Source organism: Gambusia affinis, linkage group LG10 (genome assembly GCF_019740435.1).
Source record: "Gambusia affinis linkage group LG10, SWU_Gaff_1.0, whole genome shotgun sequence".
NCBI classification, from domain to species: Eukaryota; Metazoa; Chordata; class Actinopteri; order Cyprinodontiformes; family Poeciliidae; genus Gambusia; species Gambusia affinis.
The window spans coordinates 12,043,016-12,056,169 of NC_057877.1; the positions used below are offsets into that span (position 1 = coordinate 12,043,016).

Consider the following 13,154-nt stretch of genomic DNA (forward strand, 5'->3'; position numbering starts at 1 on the left):
CGCTCAGTTGCTCTCCAACTACAGCAGAAATCCAGAGTTATCAAGTTGTGCAACACTGATGTGAAGCCAAGATTTGATTGCAGTTATCTTGGCCTCACAAGATCAGGTCGACTTAGACTGTTTTCACAGAATCAAAGGTAATCTTTTTTTTATTGTTTTTTTTTTTTATAAAAGACTAAGTGTCTGAGCTATATGCATGCAGCTAAAATAAGGAATGGCATTAAGATTTTATTGTCTTTTCCTGCTTTAGCAGCGTAATTGGAATAAATTCAGAGGGACAGAATCTATCTCTTGGCTTTCAGAAGAGCATCTGTGTTGCGTGTGAGATGCACAGTCATTTCTTAAAAAAAACTGCTGCAGAAATGAAATATTCATAGTTTGGTCTGCTCACATAACTTTCTCTTGTGTTGATGTTGCATGTTTATCCTTCCCAGCCCCCACACATGTGAACCAACCTCAAGAGACTCATTAACTATCTTCCAAGGTTGCATTAAATTTTCCAAGTGAGAAGTTTAATCCAGATAGCAGCAGATCAATGTGAATAATGCTATTTCCTTCGAGAGTGCCTTAAATCAGAGGTTTTTCAAAAGCAGAGTTTGAAGCATTTTTATTTTGTTCCCGGAGAGCATCCATTCTCCTCCAAACATCTCAGCATGATCAGCATCAAAATATGCAGACATGATCTCAAACATGGCAAAGGAGAAGAAAAAACTGTCCACAGCTCACAGTTTAAGAAATGAGACAGATGTTTCAGTGTGATTGTAGCCCTCTCAAAAAAAAAAAGAAAATATTTTAAGACTTACAGTACAGAATTTATTTTATTCATTTTCCTAGATTTAAAAATTGGTTTACTGCTGTTATTTATTTACTGGTGCTGGTTTGCGTGCATGTTATCATGAAATTAATTTATTATGCTATTTTATTTAGATGAAAAATGTTCCCACACACGACCGACTCAATCAGTGCAATTGATCAACAAAAAATAGACTGTGTGTTCTTCTTTACAAATGCTTACAATTCTCTGCATACTTTCACATTGAGACGATTGAAAAGTCCTGATGCAGCTGCGTAGAAACCTCACAGAAAGCACTCACCGTGGAGCTCCTTGAGCAGAGATGTATCTGTAATGAATGCAAAACACACCGTCAAAACTCGTGCGTGTGTAAAGCCAGAAACCGGAGCATGCTGGGAGTGTGATGTGTTTAGGACCATGAGGAGCGCTTTGCAGAAGGAGGCTGGGGCAGCGGAGTATTGGCGCGTCGCTCTCTGTTGCTGCGCGCTGATCCCGGTGATGCTGCCGACCGCTCCAGCGTTGCGCATGCTGAGGAGTCCCTCACGCCTGGTCCCGGTAGGATGAAGACTCACTGTGTGCGCTGAAACAACGAGGGAGGGAATCAAGATGAAGATAAGAGTGGTAATTTAGACTGGGGAGCGCCGGGGAGGAAAAGTGTCTTGAAGAATTCTTTTGCTTTGTGTGAAGCTTTAGTGTCGTCTGTGCCACTCAGAAATGAGTTGCAGACTGTTCTCTATCCACTGTTACCGAATTGTACTGTCCAGAAACATATTTATTATGTACATGGAGGATGATCCTATAAGAGCTCATCCTTGTGAACTTAAATTTTTGTTGAGTGAAGATATAATTAGCCCATTAGAACTGAGCAGTCTGAAACATGCTTCCTGTTCCAAGAGCATGGTGAGCGCAACTGAGTGGCACAGGTGGCGTTTCTTTAGCAGCTTTTAATGTGTCGTAATTACCATTTCTCTAGTTTCAGTGTCTTCTAATCCTCCTGTTAATATCATGAGATTATTGATTTACTTCACCCAATCTCCCCCTTTTTCAAATGCCAGGGGGTTGGTGGCATCATCATCGTTACCATGGTTACAGGATTTATGGTCGCGTACAACAGCAGCTCTGGTGGGAGATGGCCTTCCTCTGCGTCCAGATCACTGCACTCCCACCACGAGGATGCCCCAGCCACAAAGAGAAAGCAGAGTGTGCAAGTTTCAACTATGGAAGGTGTTGCAGGTATCATGGACCTTAAGGTAAACATGCATCACATGTGCAGAGTGAAAATCTGATTAATTTCAAGCAAACAGTATCTGATTCACATACACCCTGAGATATTCTTTTCAAGTATATCCATCTCTTACGATAATGAAAATTTAAATGACAGAGTGTCCAAATTTTGGCAAACAGTGTTGGTGTTGTTGTTCAAGCACCAGTTAAAAAGCATAATGATTTGTAGGTTGCATTGTAAACAAGTTATCTTCATGCTATTTTTGGAGAGTATTGCTATTTTATGTGCTTTTTGTGGGACTGCATTTTTGTGGGGCACCTTTCATACAAGAACCACCACTGCAGACATGGCAGTTGCATTGTGTTGACATTGGAATTACTGCTTTTTGCTCAGGGTGCCTGTAAGTTAGTGAGGGTCACAGTGAAAAAATCTAATCCGTTGTGCCACAAATTACATCTATTCCTTATTTGCATGGAATTGGAAGCAAGTAGCCCCTTTCAAGAAAATATGGTCGTACACCACGGCGGGGCCATGGCTGGAACTCTACCAGAACCGGCGACTTCCTGTCTGTCTTCGTGGAATCCAGCTCTTCAGAGAGCCTCTCCTACCCTAACACCTACCCTGTACTAACCGACCTCTCTCTTTCTGTACTTCCATCTATGGCTGCACTCTTTTCCTACACTTTGATTCTTGTCACCTCTGACAGAAACCGACAAGTAGCCTTCCTTCTAAGCCACTAGTAATACAGATTGTTTTTATGTTGATCTTACATCTGTCCGCCGTTTTTTGAGTTTTGTATTCTCATATCTCATTTCATATCTTAAAAATGATGTATAGATAAATGAGGAACATTTGCAACCCAACTGATGGATCTGATTGGTGCTGCACAGAAAATGTGCAAAGAAAATCATCTGCATTTAAACATTAGTTATGTAGCACATTTTGTCCAAAAGCAACTCAAATGGCTTATACTAACATACTAAGATACAGATTTTTATTAAAAAGCAAAACAAGCAAAAAGTAAACTGTTTAGTTGCCAAATAGACTAATATATCTAATATTAAACTTCTGTAAAACCGAATTCTGTTGCACTAGTAAATTTTGATATGATCCTGCAGAAGTATTTATACCCTCGAAACCTTTTCATACTGTGTTACATTACAGCCACAATCGTGAGTGTAGATTAATTAATTACTACTTTGAAACTGCACTGAATGATGGCTGTCACAGTATTTTCCAAACATACATTTGAGAAGTTTGATGTGCATTTATATTCAGGCAGGTTGGATTTGCTTTTTTTTCTGTGAATCAGAGGAAAGGGGGCTGCATACAAAAATACATGTTTTTACAGTCATATAACAGGCAAGGTGTGTAATCCAAATGAAAACACTGAGGTTTGTGGTTATAGCATGAACCATTTCAAAGGGAATCAATACATTTGCAAGTCACTTTATAGGTCCTTGAATTCCAACATTTTAAAAATAAAATCAGTGGAATTTATTTTGCTAAAACGGCTTCTCAATACAACATTCTGACAGAAAACATTCTTTAAGATTCCATCTTAAAGAATCTTAAGATCTAAAGTAAAAAGCCGAATTTGCTGGAATAGTGCCAGCCCTAAATTCATCCTGTACTTTACTCCCCTTTATAATTCATAATTAATGTGTTCACCATACATTATTTAGTAACAAAAAGCACATTTCCAGTGGAATTCCTTTTAAATATGCTACATGTCTGCTGTGCTCTTCATGTCTGCCTTGTGAATGCACAAACCTATCACTCACACCCAGTGCATTGCTACCGGGTCTTCACACATCCTGCCTCCCCCTCAGAGAGAAAGATATACAGTTAGACCCTGGAGTGTTGCTCAGACAGCATTGAAGCAGGAGAGGATTTAGAAGGAGAGCACTTGTTCGGCTAATGCTGCCGACTGCCTAATGACTAACGAGAAGAGATCGTGAGGTTGCCACTGATTTGGGCAGAGCTTTGTTTCACCTGCTTAACTCTGTTGCTTCGTTTAGAATGATGTGGAGTTTGGAGTTTTGCTGATATTTTAAGAATTTCACCTTCTATATTATGATAGTTTTTAGTGTCTGCAGCTGCTGTCTCTGCTGTGCTCTGATTAACTCTGATTAGTCTTTCTGGAATGCAGAAAGGCTAATGCTCCAAAGTGGGTGCATCCGTCTGAGCGGTTCCCCTTGGTGTCATCTGAGGGCTTCTGCTGCTTGAGGGACTCTTGGCTTTGACACAACTGCACAGACACACTCTTATGCACACATTCCCATATCACTAGAACACTAATGCAGACAACTCCATGCAAATGCTCAAACAGTATTAAAATTTCATACCTCATGCTTGAAAATGCGGTCTGTTTAGTGCACTGTCTAGACCAGTTATATGCTCTAAATCAACTCATGAGTGTGTGTTGCTTGAAAAGGCGGTGACTAGAGAGCCTTTCAAAAGTATCTACACTCTCCTTCCACATTGTCACGTTACAACAGTTAACTTCAATGTATTTCTCGACTTTACGATGTAGTGGATAACTGTAAAGAGAAAGACAAACGATCAGTTTTTGATAACTGCACAGTATTTTCTTATGTTGTATATTTGTACTTCATGTGATTGATGTGGACCATTCTGCTTAGAATAAGACTCTGTTTACGGTCATTATCATACGAGAAGGTGAACTTCTGCCCCCTGATTGGATATGCACATCTTTTTGTTGGCCAGTCACATGTAATCCAAATTAAATGTCATATGAGTTTGTGGTTTCAACATGATAAGGTGTGTAAACGTTCAAAGCTTTCTGCAATAACACTGCAAAAGATGATTAATTATTTTTATATCAAATCATTTAAAATGTAGTAGGTTATTGCTGTTTTACTTCCTAGCAGCAGAATGTAATGCCCCCCCCCCCCAACCAACACAGTGTGCACTGGATCTCTCCCTGCCTTGTGCAGTGTCTGCAAGTTTTTGAAGGATGTTCCACCCGACTGTCTTCTTTTTGACAAGCTGTGGTAATAGGAGCTGTTGAGATAAGCACACGCATCCAGATGCTTCCAAATGGGTGCTTACTCTCACGTTGGAGTTTGAATTCCCTGACACACATTTGTTAGATTCTTCTCTTCCACTCTTCATCGTTTCTTCTATGTTTTAGCGATGGTAGGAAACAGGTACCGACCTGGGAATTACTGTTATTAGAGTCAATCTACGCTGGCCTTAAGAAACTCTGGTAATCACACATCTTGTGTTAGAGCAAGAAGGTGAAGCTTTGTGATGAGTCTATTGTTCCTGGGCTTTATTATTATATGCCGTTGTTATTCTAATGCACAGAATGAAATCAGGAAACCTCTTCTATATACTCTTAAAAGCAATTTCTGAGTATGCAGAAATAGCTCATAATACAAAACTTTTTTTTTTTTTTAAAGTAGGAACTTATAAATATTTACCAACCCTGCACTGAGCTTACTTCTTTGATTTATTCCCATGATGTTCACATTTTAAATCCACTTAAAAGCAGGTATTAGCTGTCTTACTCAAAAACAACTTGTAATCTACTTTCTTATTAATTTATCTTGATAATAGGACATACTACAACATTAATCCATTGAACAGATGAGAAAGTTTAAAGAAAATAATGAACATTATCTTCTAAAAACATTTTAATCTGTCAGTAAGGTCTTAATAGGTCTGAACACTCTTGTCAGTTTCTAATCAAGTTTGACATAAAAAGGGGGAAAAAATAACGATTCTTTTTTTGCCCAGATTACCTTTTACATTTGGAAGCTGAGGGGTAGAAACTGGAAGCGTGTTACTAGCAAGAGCTTTATAGTTTAGTTTAGTTTTAATGTTAGGTTCAGGAATTTTCTTATAATAACATAGTTAACAACAATAAATATGATGTTTGTTGAAGTTAAGTTCAGGAAATAACTTATTTCTGTAGCCATAGTTCTTTATTAGTGTCAGCTTGTCATTTGACATATTTATCTCATTTTATACACTTTTAAGTAGCAGAGGGTGGAAATCATAGTTCCAGCTAAGGATTCTGAAGATAAATTAAAATTGATTGAAAATGAAGATGACGAGCGGCATGAATACTTGTCAAGAGAAAGTGACAGTGATGAGAATGAGAGCGAGACTCAGGAAGAAGATGAAGGCAGTGAGGGTGAAAGTACGTCTTTAAGAGGTTTGGGATGAGGCTGAATTTACTCTGTAACCAAAAACAAACAGGTGAAAATTATTAGCAAGCAAGGGGCCAGTTAGCATAGATTATGGCCTACAGAAAAGTTTATTCCATTCTCATAAATATCTCATTTGTCTTTCAAGATCAAAATGAAAAAGAAAATCATAAAAGACTGGGTTGTTTGACAGTTCTACATTGTTGCAATTTTTAGGCAACAGACAATTTTTAAAGAGTTTGTTTCGTAATGCATGTTCATTAAACCTGCCGAAACTACTCAACTTTTTGACACATTTATAAAATAAATAATGTTACAACTGGAAACATTTTTCTTTTTCATGTTTGCACCATTATTGTACAACCCCAAAACAAACATTGTGCTTTTTTAATGCAGAAATCCATCCATCCATCCATCCATCCATCCATCCATCCATCCATCCATCCATCCATACATACATACATACATACATACATACATACATACATACATACATACATACATACATACATACATACATACATACATACATACATACATACATACATACATACATACATACATACATACATACATACATACATACATACATACATACATACATACATACATACATACATACATAAAGAAAATCAGAAAGCAGGAACATCAGCACTTGAAGGTGTTTTCAAAACCAGCATTAAATAAAATGAGATATCTGCTCTCTGACAAGCTCTTGCAGAGGTAATCATTGTACCTCTTCCATCTGAAAAAAAAAATAATAATCATCCTCATTTTTGAGCTTAGCTGCATAAGCATTCACTTGACTGTGAATGAGTTGATTATAAAAAATGCATCTATAGATAAACTTCAGTCCAATGTAGATTTTTGGAAAATGGATTGTAAGATGTAAGATGGAAAAGAATTTGTCAGAGATATTTTCAGCAATGCTTGAAGAAAAGCCTTATTAAAAGAAAAACATTTAGAGAATCATTCATATAGTGCATCTTCAGTGACAAAGCTGTACACACATCCTGCTGACAACTGGGAGGATTGAGCCTAGAATAAATTTAAACAGATCATTCAAAGGAAACAGTTGCTGGATCTACTTGTCTCTTTTGTTATTTTGTCTAGGAGGCTTTTTGAATACTAATGGTTGGTATTTTTTATCATTTTGCTTTAGAATACTTTTTTTTTTTTTTTTTTACAATAAAGCAGCAAGATGTGCTTTGCGTCTTACTGAGTTGTCATAAAAATGGCTCCATTTTAGTCTAATTTCTGATCTCCACAAAAGCCTATATTAGGGTGACAATGTTTTTGTAACTTTATGTCATCAAGCATCCTCTTTAAATTGACTGGCGTTTCACTGTGACTCAATGCAGGCTCCTGTGCAGTAATACGGACAGTTGAGTTTTCCTCTGTTTGCTGTCATGATGTGTGTGTGGGATGATGGAGATGTGTAGAGTCAGCCTGAGAGTTGTTGATGGAAATGGGAACTAGAGCTATCCCCCAACTTTCTTATTTTTCTGCTTCTCCTCTTAACCATATTGATTTCTATTGCCTACTAACATTAAGCCAGTTTTAACACAATGATGTGAGCGTATTCTTAGACACTGCCGATAACTGTATAAGCACATGGACATTTAAGAAGCATTCATCTCTTAAATTTTTAGCTATGTTCAAGTTAACTTCGAATACTTGTTCTCCCCAAAGTGCACTGCTGCACAGCCAACATTTATTTATTCAACAGTCTGTGAGTTGGATCTCCAAGTTTTTCACTTGATTTTGAAAGCTCTTTTCCCTTTGATGTGGAATAATCAAGCTGTCGGAGGCTCAGGAATCAGGAGCTGCAGAGTCACGTTCAAGGACACTTAGTTTCCAACAGACTCTTTTGACTCAAATTGAAGCAGTACAGCCTCCAACTGGCTTTTGCTTGTTTGTCCCAGGTTTCCCAGTTATTAAAATCATCAAATGCTTAGGAACGATTTGGAAGGACAGTGATTTGGGAAAAGGAGTCTCTATCTTTTGTTGGTAGAAATGAAAAGAACAAACATGAACAGGACTTCTCCCAGCTGGAGAGAGGATAGGCGGGTTTGTGCAGTGAGGTGTGTAATTTGCTCCAACCTACCTGGTATTCAGGAATTGGGTCTGCTCACACAGAGCAGCACACATCCTGATGAGATAGTTCCTGTGGAGAGGCGGGCTGGAAAAGAAGTCCAGCTTGGCTGTTTGCTATTTATTTTCATTTTACTTTGTTTTTACAGAAGACATTATAAATTGCTGGATTTTAGCCACTTCATTTTTTTGCGACCACACTTAAAACTTTACACCGGGAAACGCATGCAGCACAACACACACTCACAGCATGAGTCACCTGGATAGCAGTTTGGTATTGTAGATTCAGCGGCAGGAGCGGCAGCGCCTGCACCGCTTGTAATCTCACCTGTGTGTATGCAGGCAGACAGACTAACTCATCTATCTGCACCTCAGGAACTGGCGGAGTGTGAAGCTCAGTGCCCGGTTCAGAATTCTGATGGAGCTCTCCATTAAGGCTGGGAATAATTCATGCGGGGAGTCTTTGGGTGTTTGCTGCCGGATCATTCACCATCCGACCACTTCTTTTCCCAACTCAGAAGACCTTGTTTGGACACAAAAATTCATCCTCTTTTCAACAGAGTTGGAGCCTGTGTTACAACTTTTCACTTCTTCTCCACAACGCTGATAATTCTCACCAATAACTACATTTTTATCAGTGCGAAGGACATTTTGTGTGAAAGACCACTTGAATATGCGATGATAATGCAGTGGGAGAGAATACTTTTAATTCAGTGTGGGTTGTTATATGAAGGTAGGAGATCAGTGGTCATTCTGGAATAAATAGAGCACTGAGAAAGGTCCTCCTTATGCTATGCCCCATAATCAATAGAAATGCAGAAAGACAACATTTTAGGGCGGTGGTACTGCTAACACAAAAAGCATTGGACAAAGTCATTGTGTCAAAATATTGGAGGAATCAGGAATCTGGCCTGAGGGTAGGAATAGGGAAGAGTGAAACTGTGATGTCGCATCATTTCGTGGGGATACTTTCTTGTAGCAGGAACATGGAAGATGTCAGACTGAAAAGGAAGCTAAATACTGGACAATCCTGGAGAAAACATTTTGAAGGCTGAATTAAACTTGAGACGAGGGCAGAGGTTCACTTTAAAGCAGAACAACAACCACAAACATACAGCCAGAAATGGGGATGCATGGCATTCTCTGTACGTCCATCACTATGTGACCTTTAACATTTTGGACAATGCCATTTAAGTCCAGTGTGAGGATTTGCTGCCATGAGACTGTCCTACTAGCTAAATATTACATGAAATGCAGCTTTGTAACACTAGGAATACATTGGCCAACTTAACTGTTCTCCAAGCAGTCCTTTGAGATATGAAAATTATATTTGGCAAAGCTAATATAGAAACATTTAAAAAAAACCTTGTGCGGTACAGCTAAGAAATCTGAAAAGTTCTAGAGATGTGAATATTTTGGGAAGGTGCTGTACCCCTGAGTGACAACAGTCCAAAATAAATTGTTTATTGTCAGCGCTATTCTGCTCTTGTTCATTTCCTTTTGATTTATTCCTCGCAGCCTCTGAAGATGCACTGCAGGACGTGCGCCCTGGTGACCAGCTCTGGCCACCTGATTGGCAGCAGTAGGGGCGAGGAAATCGATCACTCGGACTGCGTCATTCGAATGAACGACGCTCCCTGCACAGGGCATCACCTGGACGTAGGAAGGCGCACGAGTCTCCGTGTCGTGGCTCACTCCAGCCTGCAAAGGGTGCTCCGGGGCAGACAGGAACTGCTCAACGGGAGCCAGGACACAGTGTTCATCTTCTGGGGTCCAAGCAGCTGCATGAGACGGGACGGTAGAGGCCATGTTTACAACAACCTCAGACTGTTAAAACACCTACTGCCCAAACTGAAAGTGTACACGATCTCCCGGTCCAAGATGCTGAAATTTGATGAGTTATTCAAGAAGGAAACAGGCATCGATAGGTAAATGTCCACAAGATGATGCTGTTATTTGCAAGCTATGGAAGCTGTGGGACCCAGGAAGTACTTGAGAGCACACCAGCTCACAAAATACAAAATAAGACTTATAATACTCAGGTTTCTTTTTTGTATATAAATTACAGGCAATTGTACTGTGGAAAAACACCGGCTGACTATGAACATTATAAAACGTGGAATCAATAGATAAAGGCATTGACTGATGTGAACTCAGCTATTCATATGAACTCATTTGCATGTATAGTAAACAATGTATCCCCAGGTTGAGAAGCTGATGTGCATTAGAATGAGAATTCAGTCAGTCAGAGCAAATGTGGCACATTTCTTCATGTCCTTTCTCTGTTCTGCACAGTGCAGAGAAAATCTGAGGAACAGCTGCGCTTTGTTTGTAAAAGCAGGCATGCTGCGCGTCTGTGTTTACTGAGACATGGCAATCCTCCCTTGTCTTTATTCCAGAAAGAGCTCCAACTCCTGGCTGAGCACCGGCTGGTTCACCATGGCTATGGCCCTGGAGCTGTGCGACAGGATCAACGTGTTCGGCATGGTGCCCCCCGATTTCTGCAGGTCAGTGTCTAAATCTTATTCAAACAGGAAGCTGGGTTCCCTAGCAGTTTGTTTTAGCCTTTCATCCAAAATTGTTAGTGATATGACAAGCACATTTTGTACAATACTTTGGCATACAACAGGCTTACTCCTGTAAGGATTAAGCAAAAAAAATAAATAAATAAAAAAATAAATAAAAAGATCTAAAAAAAATCTAAAAATATCAACAATAGAAGGAAGTTCGGACTTCTTACAAGTGCTGGGTAACGTTAGCATGTTTCTCCTGCAATGAGTTAGGACTCACTGATAATTCTGCTTTTGACATATTCCAGTACATATCAAGTGAATTATACAAAGATAAATCTTACTAAAGAAATCGTTCTCCAGCTTCATAAACCTTGCGCTCTGCTTTGAACGTCATAAAATTTAATGACTACTATTTTGGCTGCTCGCTGCACTGCTTTCCCAGGACGGTGGAAATAACTGAGCCTCACGATGGGCGCTTTTCCCAGCAGGTTTAGTTTGTCACAGTCTCTTTGAAAAAAAAATGGGCCAAACATTACACGAAACTCAAGTGTCTCTTCTTTTGCAGCTCAGTTTCCTGACAACTGCGTCTGCATTTAAGCATAAGGAAATCTCATCCTATGCATCTTTAATTATGCCTCTAACAGACATAGAATTCGGTGAATGCTGGAGCATGATTTTAATATAAAAAACTTATCTTTCAACCACCATTTTCAGTGTTAAGCAGAGTTTAGTTTGCCTTTTGTCACATACAGTGCCAACGAAATGTTTGCGACTATAGCTCTCACATTAAGCTACAAGGGCACAAGAGACGATTTGAAATATGTAGGGCAGATTGCATCGACGCCCATGTGTCACACCGAGCTCCTCCACCAAGCTTGATCTGACTGAGAGCATCAGGGGAAGATGACAGTGTATAATGAATGCCTCTTTGAGCTCAGATTCTTCTGATGTCTCTGTTTTCTCTTTGTTCCTGTCTCCTTTTTTTTTAATTCCCAGCTGTGACTCTCTTCTTCTCCCCCTCTCCACCTCTGCATCTCATAATTATCCCCGCACTGTTTTCACATTCCTTCCTCGCGCTTTCACTTTCAAGTCTAACTCGCCCCTCTCTCCCTCTTCCCCCCACGAAGATCCTCTTTGCATCCCACGGTCCCGTATCATTACTATGAGCCATCGGGACCAGACGAGTGCGCCATGTACCTCCTTCACGAGAGAAGTCGAAAAGGAAGCCACCACCGATTCATCACAGAGAAGACTGTGTTTTCAAACTGGGCTCAAACTCTGAACATCCACTTTTACCAGCCGGACTGGGAGCCCACTGCTGTCATCACACATGTGAAGAACTCACGAGCCCCAAGTCCAGCCGGATCCTGAGTCTGTCTCCACAGATGATCCCTGCAGGAGAGAGTTTCCAGTTTCCAGAGAGAATATCCCCTCTCAGATCACTGGGAAACAACCAGGGCTGGCCCAAGGTTGAACTGGACTAGGTTTTGGACACCACATTCAAGTAGGATCACATTACAGTACTAGACTTTTATGTATAGAAAAAATAAAAACACCTTTTAGGATGAATGACCTGTAATCTGTAAATTAATTCCTTACAGTCATACATTGAAAATTATTCATTACTGTTTTAGATTTATTTGTTACTATGTGTGAAATGTGATAAAAAAATGGCACTATTATCAAAGGATCAAGTAATTTTTTTTAGTAAATCAAATGTCAAATAAATAATATACATTTAGTTCTTTTTAATACATATTTTTTTGAAACGGTGTTGCACATTTCTGAGACAAAAAGGTGACACATCAGGACTCACTGTGAATAAAGCCAACAGGAATGCAAAAAATTCAAAGGCATGTTCTCGGCCTGAAAAGGGTTACAAAGCCATTTCCAGTTCTTTGGGGTCATATCACAGTGAGAGGTGTTATACACAAAAAGATGAAGCAGTCATGGACCTACATTCATATTTACAGAAACCTATTTCCAATATCTAAAGCAAAGCAGAGTTCACTTGCATCTGCTAAAGTTGGTTTTCATGATGCAACAATAAGAAAACTCTTGGTCAAACGTGACACCCATGGGGGGCCAGAAGTCAAAACCGCCACTGACCGAAAAGACCACAAAAAAATTAATAAATAAATTTTTAAAAAATCTTAAAGATATACGTTTTTTGTGATAATATTCAATGCACTGATGAGACAAAAGTGGAAATTTTTAGAGGGTGTTTGTCGCATTACGTTTTGAGTAAAATGAGATTTCAGAAAAAGAATTCCATACTTACAGGAAAAGACACTCATCCAAAATACGCGATGGCAGATGTTGCTGCTGAGACTGCCACAAAGCCCAGGTTA

At 39.4% G+C, this 13,154-nt stretch overlaps 1 protein-coding gene across 1 annotated transcript; it reads left to right on the forward strand.

Annotated features, from left to right (window-relative positions):
• Positions 1–1,066: 1,066 nt before the first annotated feature.
• Positions 1,067–12,913, forward strand: st6galnac5b (ST6 (alpha-N-acetyl-neuraminyl-2,3-beta-galactosyl-1,3)-N-acetylgalactosaminide alpha-2,6-sialyltransferase 5b). The gene is made up of 5 exons (XM_044128711.1): positions 1,067–1,414; positions 1,849–2,043; positions 9,809–10,218; positions 10,690–10,797; positions 11,931–12,913. Exons 1-5 carry the CDS (start codon positions 1,400–1,402, stop codon positions 12,172–12,174), a joined length of 972 nt encoding a protein of 323 aa, XP_043984646.1. The 5' UTR covers positions 1,067–1,399; the 3' UTR covers positions 12,175–12,913.
• Positions 12,914–13,154: the final 241 nt, after the last annotated feature.